At 39.1% G+C, this 17,192-nt stretch overlaps 1 protein-coding gene across 3 annotated transcripts in view; it reads left to right on the forward strand.

Annotated features, from left to right (window-relative positions):
- LOC134858108 (cadherin-18) overlaps positions 1-17,192 on the forward strand; it is a 134,944-nt gene that overhangs the window by 102,056 nt on the left and 15,696 nt on the right. For all 3 annotated transcript variants that reach the window (XM_063873992.1, XM_063873990.1, XM_063873991.1), the window contains exons 5-8: positions 8,330-8,497; positions 9,629-9,816; positions 10,175-10,428; positions 15,119-15,255. In XM_063873992.1, the coding sequence (XP_063730062.1) occupies positions 8,330-8,497; positions 9,629-9,816; positions 10,175-10,428; positions 15,119-15,255 (747 nt within the window). The remainder of the gene's footprint in view (positions 1-8,329; positions 8,498-9,628; positions 9,817-10,174; positions 10,429-15,118; positions 15,256-17,192) is intronic.

Below are 17,192 nucleotides of genomic sequence, written 5' to 3' on the forward strand. Positions count from 1 at the left end.
TCAAGCTGTGAAATATGTGTACCGACGATTCTCTCAGTGGACATCCTGTTCTGTTATTGAAGCACGTCTGACTTCATAAAAGCTAAAGCAGCCGCAGTAGAGTTATGGGCTACTCAAAAGATGGTTATATTGTTGAACACGCAACGCACTCTTTGTGGGCCATAACTAACTCCTCGGGGATCAGAGAAGACATTTGTAGAGATGCCTTCAGAAGGCCATTGTTTTTAATGTAGGAAAAAAGTAAAACGGCAGGAGCACGGCATGCAGTGCTCAGTGTTTTTAAAGTTCAGCTATTGTCTGAGGGGCCACTGCTGGACTCTATAAAATCTTTATAAAGAGTCTAAAGTGCAAGGCATATAACTTTTATATGATGTGTTGTTGTGAGTGTGTGCGTGTTGGTTTATTTCTGATGTCTCTTCATCTCACAAAAGACGCACGAGTGTTTCTGAAGTCTTGCATGTTTTCCCCTGCTGTCGGTTAACCTGAACAATTCACTTGTAAGAATTGATTCATTGCAATCTGGAACAACCATTGGCCCCTTTGAGACCATGCCGCCCATGTAAAACATGAATTCTTTGCTGAATGAGCAACACAAATGAATTGCTGAATATTTTGAGTTTGCCTCGAGGGTAAAAGGCGGTGGGGATTGATGAAGCAATTCCACAGCAGTGTGGTGAGGCAGAAGCAATGCCAATTTTTTAACGAAAATTGGGGTTTTCCCACGCAACGCTACATGTTTTCTTCAATTGACTGTATGTTATTTTAGTTTAAATCTATTTACATCAGCTTTGACTTCAAAAGTGATTATTCTGCTGTCATTTTCTTTCAATTTTCCACATGCAGCGTGCCTTTGGACACGTCAGATGGCTTGTTTTGCTTTAGCTGACTCTGCATCTTGTCTGCATTGTAATTGAGTGGAGGGCTTGCAGAGAGTAGGGCGGTGATCGAAAGCCTAGCCAGCTGCATTCTGCACAACACTCTTCCACCCACAAGTATTCATTTATACAAGTCGGTTGTTGTTTCTGCTAATGGCAAAGAAGCCTCCTCCCTGGAATTAGGACAAGGAACTCCAGCGGTCAGTGGAAAATGCGCACATGGAGGAAGCTGCACTTGCATGTGATCCTTAATATGCAAAGTCTTAACGCAGTTGTTTTGGCCCTCTGCCCAGTTGAGCTAAACACTGGGGAGCTGAAGCTGCTCCTGCATCTGTCTCACAGAGCATTAGCTTACTTACAAGTCCTTATATCCACATTTACCTGGCTCCCAGCACGCTAAAACTGCAGAGACACCATCTTGGGGAATTCATGTATTATTAAACACACACTTGCTAACACACACACGGACAAATCCTCCCTTTTGACCTTGGTATGGTGCCCTGGTATAACAGGGACAGATTTGATCAGATATCTATGAGGTAAAGAGATCGTTTAAGGACAGGCGGTCATGATAGCATTTGGCCTGCACATATGTTGCAGGAGGAATCCCCAAAGGACCGTCTCAGACTTGACCCAAATCCTCAGCTAGCAGTTGTACCTATTTGCCCCTGGATAAGTGGTTTGGATTACATCATCTCTAACCCATCAGATACCAATATGACAGGCCTGTCTGTCTGTTCAGAAATGTTATTGAATGGTAAATTGAACACAGTTATAGGATATCTCATCCTGATACCCAACATCCAATATTCCTTGAAGTATTTGAATTACATTATGCTATAAATACTGCATGGCTCAATTGAAACTAAATGTCCTGTCTCCTGATTTAAAAGAAAATTGTAGTTGACTGCAGGTGAATAATCACATGGAATAACCATATTAAAATACCTTTCTTAGCAAGATTATAATTAACAGCCCATGACCATACCACTTACTGTATGCTGCTTGTCCTAAAGAGCCATATCATTGAAACTCAGATTATTATTAGACTATAGAAACATAAAATATGATAACCCTATTCTATGCTTGTGCAAATAAGTGATTGACTCGTATATTATCAGGCTGATATGTATAATCCTTAGAATCTGCTCGTTGTTGCGTTATGTGCAACATGTAAACAAAATGCCCAAAGACAATATCAGCAGACGGTAGCGGACAATTTTTTACAGAGCTTGCTAAGACGCTGACCCTTTAGATCTAGAGAAATTGCACTTGGAAAATATGAATATAGAAAAGATTGCCCAAAGTATTTGGTTTTCACATTCTGACAACTGATGGTTTCCAAGTTTATTTGCCTCACACAAGACACCAAAACACCATAACCCAAACCAGAGGCAAATCCCAGTGGACATTCTGCATTTCCAACACAGTTAACTAAGACGGACATGCTCACAGCTGAAAATAACTCTGTGGTCTTATTTCTTAACAGACTAATTAACTCAGGGAACAGCATTAAGGCAGCTCCTAGTCTCTGCTCCAAATAAGATTCAATGATGGATGTAAACTTGTAATTGATGCTTCTATGCTGGTGTCATGCACCATGCATACGGGGAGAGATATGAATTTAGGATTAGATTTACTTGGCTGAAGAAATAAATGAGCATGACAGAGACTTTGTAAATACAGAAATATAACTGATACAACTGATAATGGAAGGCCTAGGGGGGAAATGTGGGAAGAGGAAAACAAATGTGCCAGGGCTGCACTGCCAAAACAGTTCTTTTTCATGAATAAGGTTTCGGAAGTTGTTTAGTACAGTTTTCTGCAAATATGTTCGATTGACATTTGAATAATAAGATTGTTGCTTACAATGTTAGGTGCAATAGAGTTATTGTGTTGGAACGTATTATGTAATAGTGTGAGAGATATTCATTTCTATCCAAATAAATCCGATTGATCTGGCAATCCCACACAATATTCACAAATATTACACTTACATTTGTCACCTTTGCAACCCTACGCAGATTTGTGCAAATTCAAAAAAGAGTGTTCTATTGAATTATAGGAACCAGCGAAATGTAATTTGGAGGTACTTCCTGTTGAAGCACAAAGATTTGCAGGTTTTTCTTCTAACTGCACACTACAGCACGATGGCCAGTGCTTATGACACATTCGAAGTGTGAAGAGTTTAATCAATGAAATAACATGGTGCAGTGTGTGGCTGGAGTCTAACATATGCAGTCTTGTGATTCAGTTACAATTTTTGCACTCCCTTTCTACCCGTAGTTACTGTTGTCGACATTTTACAAAGCAAGTCCAGTTTTAAGTATTCAATCCTTAATAAACTGGAATAATTAATGTAATGAACTAAAACGATTGTGATATTTGGGTAAAACATTTTGGAAATGGAGTTAGTTGAGAATATAAATAAACCTATTAAAATGAAGAGCTAGCAGGATATTACATTAGCCTAACAGAGAGAGGGTATCAATATTCGTGCTAAATTTGCACAAGATATCATATGTTTACCTGCGAGCTTAATGTTGACAGAACTTAGTTACAGTCTAGATTCTCAACAAAACCTACAAACCTTGCCAGGTGTCCTTAATATAAAGGACTCTGAAACTCGGCTGAACATGGACAACAGCTTATTAGACCAACGTACTGAACTTCTGATAGATCCCACATGATAAATGATAGAAACGTTGCCTGGATGTACGTTTGACTGCTTCGCTATATAAAGCTCTGTTACAATTCCCAGCATGCCCTTACAAAATCGGAGTACCATACTAGTTAGACATGACATGCTCACGGTTATGAGCCCTCTCTGTAATGGATTAACTTGATTACAAGATTTGCAAATCTCTAAAGTGCCAGCCAGCAGGAGGTTCTCCATATCTCATCTGAAATGCATCCAAATGTTCTGCATTTATCCTTTTTATGGTCAGATCGTAGCTCCTGTCTTTGCCATCGTTACAGTGCATTTGTCACTTACACGCAGAGGCGTCAGGTTGGTCCTCTTGAGTCTTATGGTCGATCGCTTCACCGCAACCCTACCTCACAACTGAACCCACACACACACACACACATGCAAAGACACACCACACTGCAGAAGTCCCTCTTGCATTCTAAATAGGCTAATTTCTCTGCTGATCTGGGATTTGGGAGTTTTTTGAAGGAGCTGACACAGATCAAGACGTTCATGGATTAAGTCTTACCTCTGCTTGAATCAAGGAAAAAGCTGACAGTTTGGCAATGTAATCTTTAAGAGTACAACCAATTATTCTCAGTCAGACATTTGATCCAAACAGAACAATCTTTCTTTAAATAAAAAGGACAACTGTTATGATTCCTATGAATTGTATAGCTGCTCTTGTGGGTGTTATCTACCTTTTTCTCCAGAAGTGCAGAAACACAGGGATAACATCCTATTGGATGAGCCAAAAACCAAGATTCCTGAAGCTGGAGATTGAAGAGCGCTTTAGTAATCTCCTATAATCCTTTTTGTTCACCCTGGAGATTGTCCTTCTTTAGAAGTTTCCAGCCAGACAAAGAGCTGGATAGTGTGATGGTATCAACTCTAATAGACTGGGGAGGGTGAGGAAGAGGCTAGCCACCTTACTCTGTCAAATGGGTGCAGGTTCAAGGAAGTCAGGCTCTCTCTCAATTATTTTCTAAATTAACTGACAAGCTCTATAGAGATTTAGCAGAGACTATCTGAGGCATTACGACTGAGGAATGGTCAGGAAAGGGAGTTCAGGGGTGTGATCCTCATGTCAAATCACTGACATGCCATTCATTTCTGTATTTGAAAACTATTTCTGTGCACCTGTGAATGGGTTTCCCCCCAAAAGCCTAACCCTAAACCTTTGGTCTTTGTTTTTGAATTGACCGAAACAGCAGAGCATTTGTTTGCTTGATGACTGTAGTAGACAACAGTGTAATTCCCAGAGCTAAAAACAAAAAACTAATACTTTTAATGTGTGCTCATTGGTCCCTTAAACAGACTGCTGTGAAATATTGCTCTGGAGCGATGCGCCTTTATGAGTACAGGGGTACTAAGAGACTTGAAAGGTCAGATCCTTTGTCTTGATGTTGTTTTAATGGAAAGTGTAGACATTTGCCAAGGTCTGTATGTTTCAAGGACCCCAGGTTTAGTAATGTTAAGACTCAAGTTTAAAACAAAGTACTTCCAATAGAGTTTGCAGAGCCTTAATCATTACAGGGAAGTGGCTGCGAGCACTTTGATTAGTTTAGAAAGAAAGAAACGCAGTGGCTCCATGCTGAGACCTGACATTTGAAAAGAACACCACAGCAAATGGCAATGCTCGTGTTGAAGTCTTGGAAATAGTTTTTGACATAATGTTGAGTTTTGGAAATAGAATGTCTCTATGGGAACGTCATAGATGGACATTGTGTGTTTTTTCGCAGACTTCTTGTATTTGTCAAAGGCCGCTTTTGTAGGGTAGAATAAGATGGTTATTATTTCTATAACATATGTTGAAGGTGTAAAAGAGGCAGCTTTTTAAGGTAAAGTCGATGACTTCTGAAATGCTGCAGTCTTGAATGCCCTATGACATATTGGAATCTTTTATTTATGTGCGTTAAACTCGTGGTTCTGGCATTTCAAACGGAGAGGGCAGCATGTTAATCTGTCCCGTCAACTTGGGCAGATTTCAAACAGAGAACAGTCTGTCACTGTCTGCTTAGCATTTGAAAGGCTGGATGTTCCACCACCACCTCACAGGTCAGGCTGCTCCCATTTAATAAGGCTAATCATACAACTAGAACCAGAGTGATTATATAATTCCACTAAGATTGCGTTAAAATCAAGACATTTTAGAATTCAATTACACATTATCGGGCTTGGGGAGTAATGGGATACATTTAACGGTATTGCGTAATCCTCCCAACCCTGAACATAATAATGCAGCTGTCATTATTATATAGTGCCAGGAATTTACTACCTGGCAGTCAAAGTAAATGTGCTTTTATATTTCTTTGAGTAAAGCCATGCAACATATTTCTGTGTGTGTGTGTGTGTGTGTGTGTACAGCACACGAGCAGGAACAGTGCCATCAGTCGATACATCAAACACACTGAATCCCCACAATGTGTTTGAAAGTACCCTAAAAAAAAGTGGCTAAATAATGTTTTGCTTTATCTCAAAAAATCCAAAGAGTTGCCTTTCTGTGAAGCCTAAGAGAGGAATTTAAGGACACAGTGTAGTGACATTTTACATTTCAAAACTGTCTTTTAACCAGTCAACTGATTCTGTCTTTTTTATGAAAAAGTCTACATGTATCATCCACTACAGAAATATGAGCAAGAGGAATCAATAGGTTAGAGTGTATTCACACCACTGTGGATGCTGCGGCAGAGAAACTATTCACAGACCATTCATAGAAGCTTCATCGCCATGTCAACTTTATTTTTAAAGGTTACATTCTGGTGATTATGAAATTGTCTGACATTAGGGCAACAGTGAAATACAAAGAACACTGACTGATTCAAAAACCCCTGCTCATATAACTCTTTTCCATCTATAAGACCTAGATACGTATTTTAAATTGTGGTCTGTCATGGTATATGTAATATATTTTCAATTCTTCTTGATTCTCTCCTGATGACTTCAGGTCCATTAGTGATGTATGGGTCCTCAGCCCCAGCTCAGTGTGACAGATGATGTGTAACCTAAGATCCCCTGGATCTTAATACTGTTGGCTGCTTTGCTCCTTGACCCACTTTTAATGATTATTCTGCCTTAGGCGAGTGGATTAGTTTCTGTCTATAGAGTCTGGAAGAAAGAAAGAGGAAATTGACCTATTGTACAAGCACAGCCTTTGGCCAAATTAGGAAATCACTGCATTTAGTCGCGCCAAAATGTGTTTCTTTGGTCAAATTCAACCTGTTAATGTATTACCTTTTAAATGCAATACTAAATTACCTATATTAAGGCAACCGTTAACTGTAACATGAAGATCTGTGCTCAGTCACATGATACGCTTTGCTTCAGTATACAGTGTTAATTAAACACCGTGTAAAATGTCACACTTACTCGGCAGCACAAAGCGATTGCCTATCATTGCTAGTATGTTATTTTATACACAGCATGAGTCTTTTATGCACTCGCATTATGTGATATGGTATCAAACATTTGTAGGACTTTAACCCACCTCACAGTCAGGCCTGCTTACAGAAACGTTTTTTTCTTGCCCAGCAGGACAAAGTATTCAAACATCTGTCAACAACAATTCCAGTGAAATCATCTCACTTCCGGGATTAGATTGAGAATACTCGGTGAGAGTGGAGCAAGAAAACAGCCACACCCAATTTGGTGTAAATAATAGTCAAAATGATGGTTTTCAACGTGCTTCAGTGATGTTACTGATGCCTTGCTTCATTCTCCAAAGCCATTTTATCAAACATCGCCTGCTGTTGTGATTTCCACTCGCAACATGAGGCGACAGAAGTCCATTTAAACCCTCATGATCAACACCATTCCATTTCCTCCCAGGTCTCACCGCTCCCGGTCGGTCATTGTGTATTATTGCAGGGTTCACAAGTTCACAAACACATGAGTTCAATGGTTGCCACAGGGTTTTATCCCCAGGGAAAAACAAGATTTACAACGAACACTAATGTAACTGGTAGAACATATTAAATCAGGCCCCAAGTGGTGCTATGGTTTCAGGAGCTTAGATGCCGAATTAACCCTTTAGCACATCCTAAACACAAATATAGACAAACAGCAACGTTAAGATGTCACAGAAAGACATACAGACAAATATATGTGCAAGACTTGCAGCCAATACATTCAATATATAACTTAAATGAGAAAAATGCCGTATTTGGCTTGTTATTGTGTTGCAATTTACTTGTGTACAGTTTCCCCGACGTGGCCCTAACTGCAGTAATATATCATTGAGTTAGCATTGTGAAAGTTCATGGTTGTGTTATTGTAGTAATAAATGTGATTGAGGGGGTGCCTTAGAAAGTTACATTCTGCCCCGATCCAAGGTTGCATAGTCATTTCAGATATAATGAAAAGTGGTGAAAGGCTAACCTTGGCGATGAGAGAGCAGGATAATCAAAGATGGAAGAAGAAGCAGACTTTTATGGTGTTAGCTTGTGAAGGAAAGTGGCGCTGTAAGAGAAGACTATAACTAAAAAAAGGTTTTAGTGGAAGAACTGTTAGTACAATAACAGAAACATCTGTATAACAATAACAGTGTTATCTTCACTCCCAAAGCTTCTTGTAGAAACTCTTTCTCATCTGTTTTTCTCTGCTCGTGTCTTCTTGTTTTTATTCTCAAAATACCCAACTATATATTTACAGGATATGTATTTTCCTCGCTGTCATCTGCAAGCTAGTTATTATCATTCCCAAAATGTCCGTGTGAGAGACCTGATCCTCATTTACCTCAAATGGTTTGTTTTTCTCCCCCATGCAGGGATCATCAGGACGGCCTTATCTGAGATGGACCGGGAAGCCAGAGAACACTACACCGTTGTTATCCAAGCCAAAGACATGGCGGGTCAGGTGGGGGGCCTCTCCGGCTCCACCACCATCAACATCACGCTGACAGATGTGAACGACAACCCACCAATGTTCCCCCAAAGTGTGTATACTTTTTCTTTACCTGAAAACAACCGCTTAGTTGACAAAACACAAACTGTACATTTTTACAGAATGAAAAAAGCAACTATTATACTTAGGCTACACTGTGTCTGACCCTAGCCTCTATTTAGAAGCTCTTTTTACCCTGAGAAAGAGAGGTGGCGTCTTTTCTTAGCCAGAAGGCTCGTTCGGGAAAATAACCACTGTAATGGTTATGTGGTCCTATTAACCTGAATACATAGTTTATATTAAATTAAATGCCCAAGCCGTTGCTGGAAATCTTATCAGCTTGTTCTCAGCCAGTTTGGCCTTGAGCAGCAGACCTCCACCACAGAAGCCTGAGGCAGTCAAATTCATATAAAGGCATTTCCAAAAGAAGACCGCAGTGTTTTTCCTTGGTGGAAATGCAAAGCAAATGGATGTGACAATGCTCTTATTACATATTAAAGACAGGTTAACACACTGTACAGGACACTTAATTCAAATGAATAAGTGAATCCGCATTTACAGTGAAAACATCTTTAAATAATTTGTGTTTTTTTCACACATGCAGTGATTAACCATAAATCAATCCTCAAGGTTTTAGCGGGCAAAGCTTGTATAATTAAGAGTTTCCCTCTTAGCCCCTTTTGACATTCCTCACTATTATAGTCTATTATGAAGCAGTAGTTTAATATTGCAATACAAGTTTCCATAATTAGCTATATGAGACCAACATTCATTAAAAGCTTCTGTTTTGCAGTCTGAATTATCTCCATTTTAATGATCATTTTAAGTAATGACAAAGTTGTGATTTGTTGTCTCATCAAGAAAAATCCCCCACGGCTCTGACTTTTTTATTTTCGTGCTGCAGTGAGAAACTATTTCAAAAGCACCTAATTCATCTGAAGAATCATCCGCTCAGAGTTTGATCTGCTCCATTGCAGTGCTATGAACCTTGGTTAAGCATTTAATGTCGATTGAGGCGTTGCCGAGTAAGTTTAATGACATTTCCTCGGGGACAAACAGAATCAAGTTGCGTGGTTTAGCTCTTTCTTTAAAGAACATTGAGACAACGATGTGGGGCGGGTCAGCTCCTGTTTAACAGTGTTCTGCTGTCTCTCAATGGGTACACATGAATGTTCATCCACAGAAAATTACCAGCTGTACGTCCCTGAATCGGCTCAAGTAGGGAAACCGGTCGGAAAGATCAAAGCCAACGATGATGACCTTGGCATCAATGCAGACATCAAGTACAGCATCATTAACTCCGAGGGGGCCAACACGTTCTCCATCTCCACGGAGAGGGACACGAGGGAGGGGATCATAAGCCTCAAAAAGGTAGGTTGTCTTCAAAACATAAATGTGATCTTTCAGAGACCGCTGAGTGTGCTAAGAGTCGATGGAAGTAATGCACTTTAAAAAGGTGGTGAACAAAGCATTCTATTCCAAAAGGCTATACATATTTTACAATGACTTTTGAAGCACTGATGAACTTAAAACAAATCACTAACGAGGGTTCTATACGCAGCTAAAGAAACCATGCACGATAATTGGATTTCTTGTCAAAACACTTGGTACCAAGATGTCCAATTTGTCTAATAGAAACCATGAGTTAGCATTCACTTCTCTACACTAGTTCCATCCAGATACAGTGTATATACTTAGTACTGTGCTAATTGTATTATCCCCCCGACAGCCTCTGAACTACGAGAGAAAAAAGACCTACACTCTTCACATCGAGGGGACCAATACACATGTGGATCCTCGTTTCTCTTATCTCGGCTCCTTCAAAGACACCGCCACCCTTAAAATCACAGTGGGGGATGTGGACGAAGCGCCCGTGTTCTCTGTAGATCATTACATCATGGACGTGTACGAGAACTCGCCGAGCGGCACGGAGGTGGGCGCCGTAACGGCTCGAGATCCCGACAGCAGGAACAGTCCTGTCAGGTGAGACTCTTTAACTCCCACATCTGCAGAAATGATTACAAGCATTTGGAGGTAGAGCGGCTTTATAGGCATCCTGTCTGTTATTAGTTGTGCATCATTGAATATAATTGAAGATCTACATTTTTTCTTGGGAAGGAATATCACACTCTGCGGAAGCAAAGGGTAAGAGAGGGGGTTGTTCATATTATGAGACATATTTAGAGGCTCAGTGGTCTTTCATGCGGCCAATGGAGCTGTGTCACTTTGTCAACTTATTGGCTGTCGCAAAGTTCGTATTTTTAAAACATGTTTTTTCTTTGCCAGATTGGTATCTTGAAATGTCCAAAAAGGCTTGTCACCAAATCAGTTTGGATTCGTTTAGGTGGTAAAGCCTACAATTTTCAGGCAACCGTTTTTTTATTCGGGTTAGAGTTGATCCATATTTTGCATAGCTGAAATTATCAGGATATTGCTTGCTTATTCATTCAGCTTTTGAGCAGTTTCCTGCATTTCGGTTTACCAGTGGGATGTTTTTTCTACATAAAAACTGAGGTGTCTTTGATTTGTCCTTCGAGGTTTAAGTCTAATGAGATTATTTCTACCTCTGAGAAATGTTTGTCTAACTAAAACTCCAATTTGCATGTCATATCTCCGCCCTAAATAATGTTTACTTTTTATATTTGCATTTTTGTAGCATTCTTTTTGAAGCTATTTCTTAAAACTTCAGCTTACCTAGGTATGTGCCACAATGTAAGATAATGCATTGTTTGTGAATCAAGTTCATCAAGCAATGTTTTCTTTCTTTTCGCACCATATGGACATTTCCTTAATATTGAGACTGCAGATTGTTCTACCACTACAAATAAAACAACATTATGTTAAATAGATTGAAAAGGGTGCTGCATTATATTTAATAGCCCCTTTGTTTGTTCTTGCTACTCTACATGCCCTAAGCGTTTCACATATCTTCTAAAAAATCAGCAATATACATGCTGAACCTGTCTCATTATTTGGCATCATCTGATGGATGGTTGTTTTGTCTACAAGTCTGGATTTAACCTGAGGCAATACAACTGCTTAGTACATTAGTATGCATTCAAAACACATACTTGTGGACTGTTGAAAAAAGATTGATATTACCCTTTAGGCAGTGGACGAATCCTAGGTGTTCGCTCGGGTACCTCGCTTCGTGACATTACACTCGCGCTACTCTGCACTGCTTGTGTTGATTTGAATTCCCTCTATAGCCTCAGCGTAAATGATGGAGAAGCTGTGAACAAGAAGCTCCACTGTCACTGACAAATATTTTTAATTACTCCAGCAGTAATCCCAAATATTAATTCATTTTCAAAATGCAAACCTTTTAAGTATAAGGTTGTTTACTTAATGCATGTTTTATAAGACAGGTGAATGTTTTTATTTTTCTCTTAACTAAATGCTACTGTGAATTTTCCTTTCAACCGCCATTGATATGTCAGTGATTAGCCAGCGTTTTGATTTTGATATTTGAAACCAGAAAGTAGCATATGTTTGCCCATTAAGGTAGACAGGAGAAAATGGCTGTGAGGAAAAATAGTAAATGGTGCAATTTTTAAGATATAACAGAATTAAATGCTGATAATGTAATGGCTGTGGATCAACATACTCTATGTGGTTTATTGGGGCTATCATGCCTATTTTGGAAACACAGTTTATTATGGACTTATTATAAGAGCTGAAGTTGAAATTCCCCAAAAGGAAAAGAACATTGATCACAGCCAAAATGAATGAACACAACTAAAAGCCACAGACGTTACTAATGATGCATAAGGGTTGAGAACAGTGTGTTATGGCTCTAATAATGTCCTCTTGTATCTGAGAGGTGATCTATTCAGTCTTGCATGAATGCAGTTCATTTTCAAATGGGAGGAAGACTCAGGGTAAAAGGACTCTTTGATTCATGTTGGTATCTTGAGACGTTGTGAGGGATTTGATGTAAACAAGAAATTAATCTACATATGAAAGGGTTTCCTTGCACTCCTTGTGGGATACCTTGTTCTCGGCCATTCCTACAGAACATCACTCCCAATGTTCAGCTCATAAAGAGGAAGCTAACGAAGCATATTTCCATGACAGACACCTGAACCCAGAGAAAAAAGCACCTGAGCCACGTGTGTTGGTATCAGAATACAATGCAGCAGGGATCAGTATTTGACTCTCTTTGATCACCACAAGTCTTGCCAATGAATGCAATAAAATAAACATCTTATTGAAGTGACATTTTTAATCTCAGTCTGGTCTTGATGTGTAAATAGGCGAACAAAGACTCGATGGCTCATAACTTCTGGTTGCTCTTATACATTATCATAATCATAATCAAACAGTTTGAAAAGTTTCTGGCGTGGTATTATTGCAGCACTTAATGGACTCCAGGCAGCCCCAACGTCAGCTTGTATTAACTGAGTAAGATACTTCTATTGGTGGAAGATAAGTGAGTTAGTGAATATGATTTGTTCTCACATCAACTTGCTTGCAGAGGTGAGATCAATCAGTCAGATCGTGTTTTTCAAAGTTACATTTTAGTTTTTTATCCAACTAACAATGTGTTGTTGTGTCATTAAGCACTGTCTTTATGATCTGCTATACGATAGGCTTTTACCATTGTTGATGATTCATTGCAGACTTTAACACAAACTATGCCAAAGATTGGGGCTACATATGAAAACATGTACACAGGAAGCAAAAGCTAAATTTAAAAACTAAACTGAAGAAAATATTTCCCACTTTTAAGCTGTTCTGGAAAATAATGATTACATGATGCAACATTGTGTTGTTCTGGCTAGTTATCTGCAGAAATAAGAAAATAAACAAACTCAACAAGAACCAAGATTTATCTGCAGCAGCCGTGATTACAACATGTTTTTAAAGCAGACATAAAAGAACATGTTTTTCTTCTTGACGAAGCAAATGCTCTGCACCTAAACTCACTGTTGCTGCTCCAACAGCATGCTCTTATGATTCCAGAGCCTTTAATAAATCTTGACAACATTTCTAAGGAGGGTGCTGCTGGGTACAGTTCTACGCCATCCAAAAAAGAATAAAGTTCATTATTTCAAATAAATGCAATCCTGGCATTAATATCCCTAGAACATTTCCGTGTTTCATGTCAACTGCCGACTGAGGCTGTGTAACTCAGGAGAATGAATGCTGGATTAAAGGTGTAAATAGGTCATTAAGAGACGAATTAGGAAACACAGTCAATGCTCATTTCGTGCTTGAAATTGTGAGTGGAGCAGCTGTAATGTTTCCGCTCTGCATTCACAGGCTGCTTTGCTTTAGTTTGATAACAGCGTGGCAAGAAAGTCATTACTACAGTGTAAACATTACCAGCCGAACTTTGCCTTTTGTGGTTATTAAATATTGAAGGTAATTGCTCTTGACTTAGAGATATGTATTCTTAGAAAAGTGTCGAAAGTCAGTTTGAAAGCAGTAGGGTTTATTCTATTAATTTGCTTAGGATAAGACTTAGGATAATACCACAGGACCATAATAGCATCTCTTTGTTTTTTTGCTGGTTCTTTACACTTCATTGCTTAGTTTAGGTTGACTGAATCTCTTCTCACTGATGTTTGTTTTTCAGTTTGCTGTATGATATAAGTAAGCAAATAAGTTCTATTCAGCTGAAAGGGGCACTTTACAAATTTAACACAAAAGACAGTTTACTGATGCTGAGCAGTATTTTTCAGTTTCTGAAAACAGCTGTATAATGTGCTCTCAGGCTCTAAACAGAGCTTCCCAAAGTTTATGAAAAAATAACCCTGGTAATAACAACCGTTATCTCAAATGAGGTGTAGACTGCTAACAGGAGGAAAAGTGAAACCACTGTGTATGTGTGTGTCAAAAGCAGGTGTGAAGCAGGTCAAAACGAAGTTTAGGTTAAGGTTCCTGTTATAACAACATCTTGAGAGCATATCACCACTTTAGTTTGATGGACCAGCACCACCCCATTGCTTCATAACATGCATTTGGACTTCTATGCATTCGTTTTACATTGTGTTTCTCCCCATGAGCAACAACAAGGTGGATGCTTGCCCTTGTGCTTTGTAAGAATATGCTTGTCACTGATAAATTTGACAGTTGTGAAGCGGCGCGGAGACAACGCGATAAAAGCACAACATTTACCGACATCAACATTCAGAGTCCCTGCCGCCAATATGGTCCCACAAATGGACCGACGCAATCACAACAAAGACGGAAAACGTATGAATGTTTCCGACATCTAACGCTCACAATGGACCGACACAGCCGAAACAAAGTTTTTCTACATTTTCTAAAAAGAAGTCAGTAGAGCTTTTTCTAAGAATTCTGAGATTGTGTGCTTGGAGCACAAAAAAGTCAGAGCATTTTGAACCCCCGCTGCTGCAGCACTTTTTCCAAACACTCTCTCCAAAATGGAAACAATTGATAAAAACATGCTGGCACTAAGAATTAAAAGGATATTTTGGCATGAGAAGTATACTATAAAATAAAAGACAAACATATATGCTAACCCACCGTTTTTAACCAAAGGTCTTGACACTTGAAGACTTATACATCAATATAATGTATGCTCACTACCACCTTAAAGTGTCCTGCAGAATATCCAATGTCATCTGAATCATTTGTCCTTGCCATCATTGTGACTTTTGCATCTGGAGTGGATCAATTATTTCACATTTTCCTTACCTACTAGGTACTTCTTGGACAGCAAAGAGGAAGGAGTGCGGTACTTCAGGATCGATGAGAGCAGTGGACTTATACGGACTACTCAGTCTCTGGACAGAGAAGACATGTCCTGGCACAATATAACTGTGATGGCCTCGGAGGTTGGTAGGTACCCAGGGTTCTTTCCTTTAATTGAATGTGGGCGAGGGAACATAATGCACCAGCTGCGTCTCTTTTTTACGTGGTTGTTCATAAGCCAAATCTTTTTCATAAATAAGTGTAGACCTACAGATACTTTGGGGAATAAAAAAAGCTTTTAACGTTTTTGTAACACGGTAAGTTAATGTGCAGATATGGAGATGTGATCATAAATACATTGCACGAGATATTCTCTTCACCTTCTGACATCTACATATTTAAATATCCGTGTTTGACACCTCTAGGGACTGTAGTAAACACATGAAATGCTATTATCCAGTTGCCTGAAAGAGGCAGTTAAAAGATATTGCTCTTTCTTTCTACACTCATCTTGTCTAGCTCCGGGCTAATAGGAGACATTGTAAATCGTTAGCAAAATTGCATTGAAACCATGGTGAGCTTTGTGCCACAGCAGCGTGCTATACAGAAAACAAATGATGGTAGGTGCTGCATTCATATAAAAAAAGGTTTGACCCCTTTCCCACAAGATAACAAGACAGCCTCAGGGGGTCATATAAGCAGAGAGCAGTCCTGGATCAAAATCACAGCGTGTAAGATTGGAGATGAAATCAATATCAACAAAAGTAACTTAAAACGTAAAAAAAAAAGGGAGGTATGTTTGTCAGTCGGCATTCCTGTACCTGTAGCAAGATCTATTACGAGTATCAGTAATATCCGAACTGTATTTAAACATAGTATACTCTTTAGTGATAGTGGCAATTAGCGCCTGGAGAAAACAAGGATGAAGGAGTTCATTTGCATATTGATTGGAAAACATTCAAATAGTTACAGTGTATTTTTCTTATAATTAACTACAAAATCGAATTAGTCCCAATTGTTTCAATGTCCTTTCCTGCATTGGAAATTAATTAAATCAATGCAGGCCCTGCTAACTCCAAGAATTGCTATCAGGTAATTTGGGTAATTTGTAATCACAATTAGGCAAATATCTTTCCTACCAACAGAGGTGCTGCATGCTAATGTCTCTTTATCTCTCCACCTCCCTTTAGTCTTCAAGGATAAAATTACAATCCAAGGCACTGTCAAAATGCAAAGTTATAGTGGTTAGCACTATGTAAAACAGCAAGGACACGCAGAGTCAGAGACACCAAGCTGCCACCTTATTGCCAATCAGAGAATTAATGCATGATTGAATTGAAGTGTTTGTTTTAAAATCCTATCATCGTAAGTAGTACTGAAACTTCATCGGTAATACCTGATACCCCGGTCTGTTCATAATACAGTAGTTCCAGTGTCAGACTTTTCTTTAGACACCAGAAAAAACACCATGCTTGCAAACCTTGATGCGCAAGATAAAGTAAATACAAATCTGGAAACATTAAGTGAATAGAAAGACTGACGCACCTGCACGACTTTTTCATATTGAAGGGTTTTGCTGAGCGAGCATGCTATTTCTCATACTGTACAACAGCTTCACACCTGGAAGCTGTGAAAGGGTTTTTGTTATCTAAAAAGGGACCCGGGTTCACCGATGGTTGAAGGTTGACCTTGAGCAAGGCAGTACTGTTGTAGTAATTGAGTAAATCTTAGGGTGTTCTGATGGAAGTCTAGGTTATTGCATTTGCCAATATGTAAACATAAATCTATAACTGTCTATAATTTGTGTGCAACATTCAACACATCTGTCAGTATTGAACTAAATTCATACAAGCATAAATTCAAATTCATAAATCTGAACTCCATAGGTTTAATTGTTCCATAATGTATTTGTAATTTCAGTGGCGTTGGTGGCTATTCTGTTCCCATTCAAACTGTAACTTTAAATTTAAATGAGAGGAAGTAAGGATCTCCGATTTACATGCCTCATGAGTTGCTTGTGAAAAGCAAGGGGTGAATAATGCATCACAACCAAGCACACCAATGGGACACAAATATACTGCACA

The sequence above is a fragment of the Eleginops maclovinus genome, chromosome 21, assembly GCF_036324505.1.
Source record: "Eleginops maclovinus isolate JMC-PN-2008 ecotype Puerto Natales chromosome 21, JC_Emac_rtc_rv5, whole genome shotgun sequence".
Lineage (NCBI taxonomy): Eukaryota > Metazoa > Chordata > Actinopteri > Perciformes > Eleginopidae > Eleginops > Eleginops maclovinus.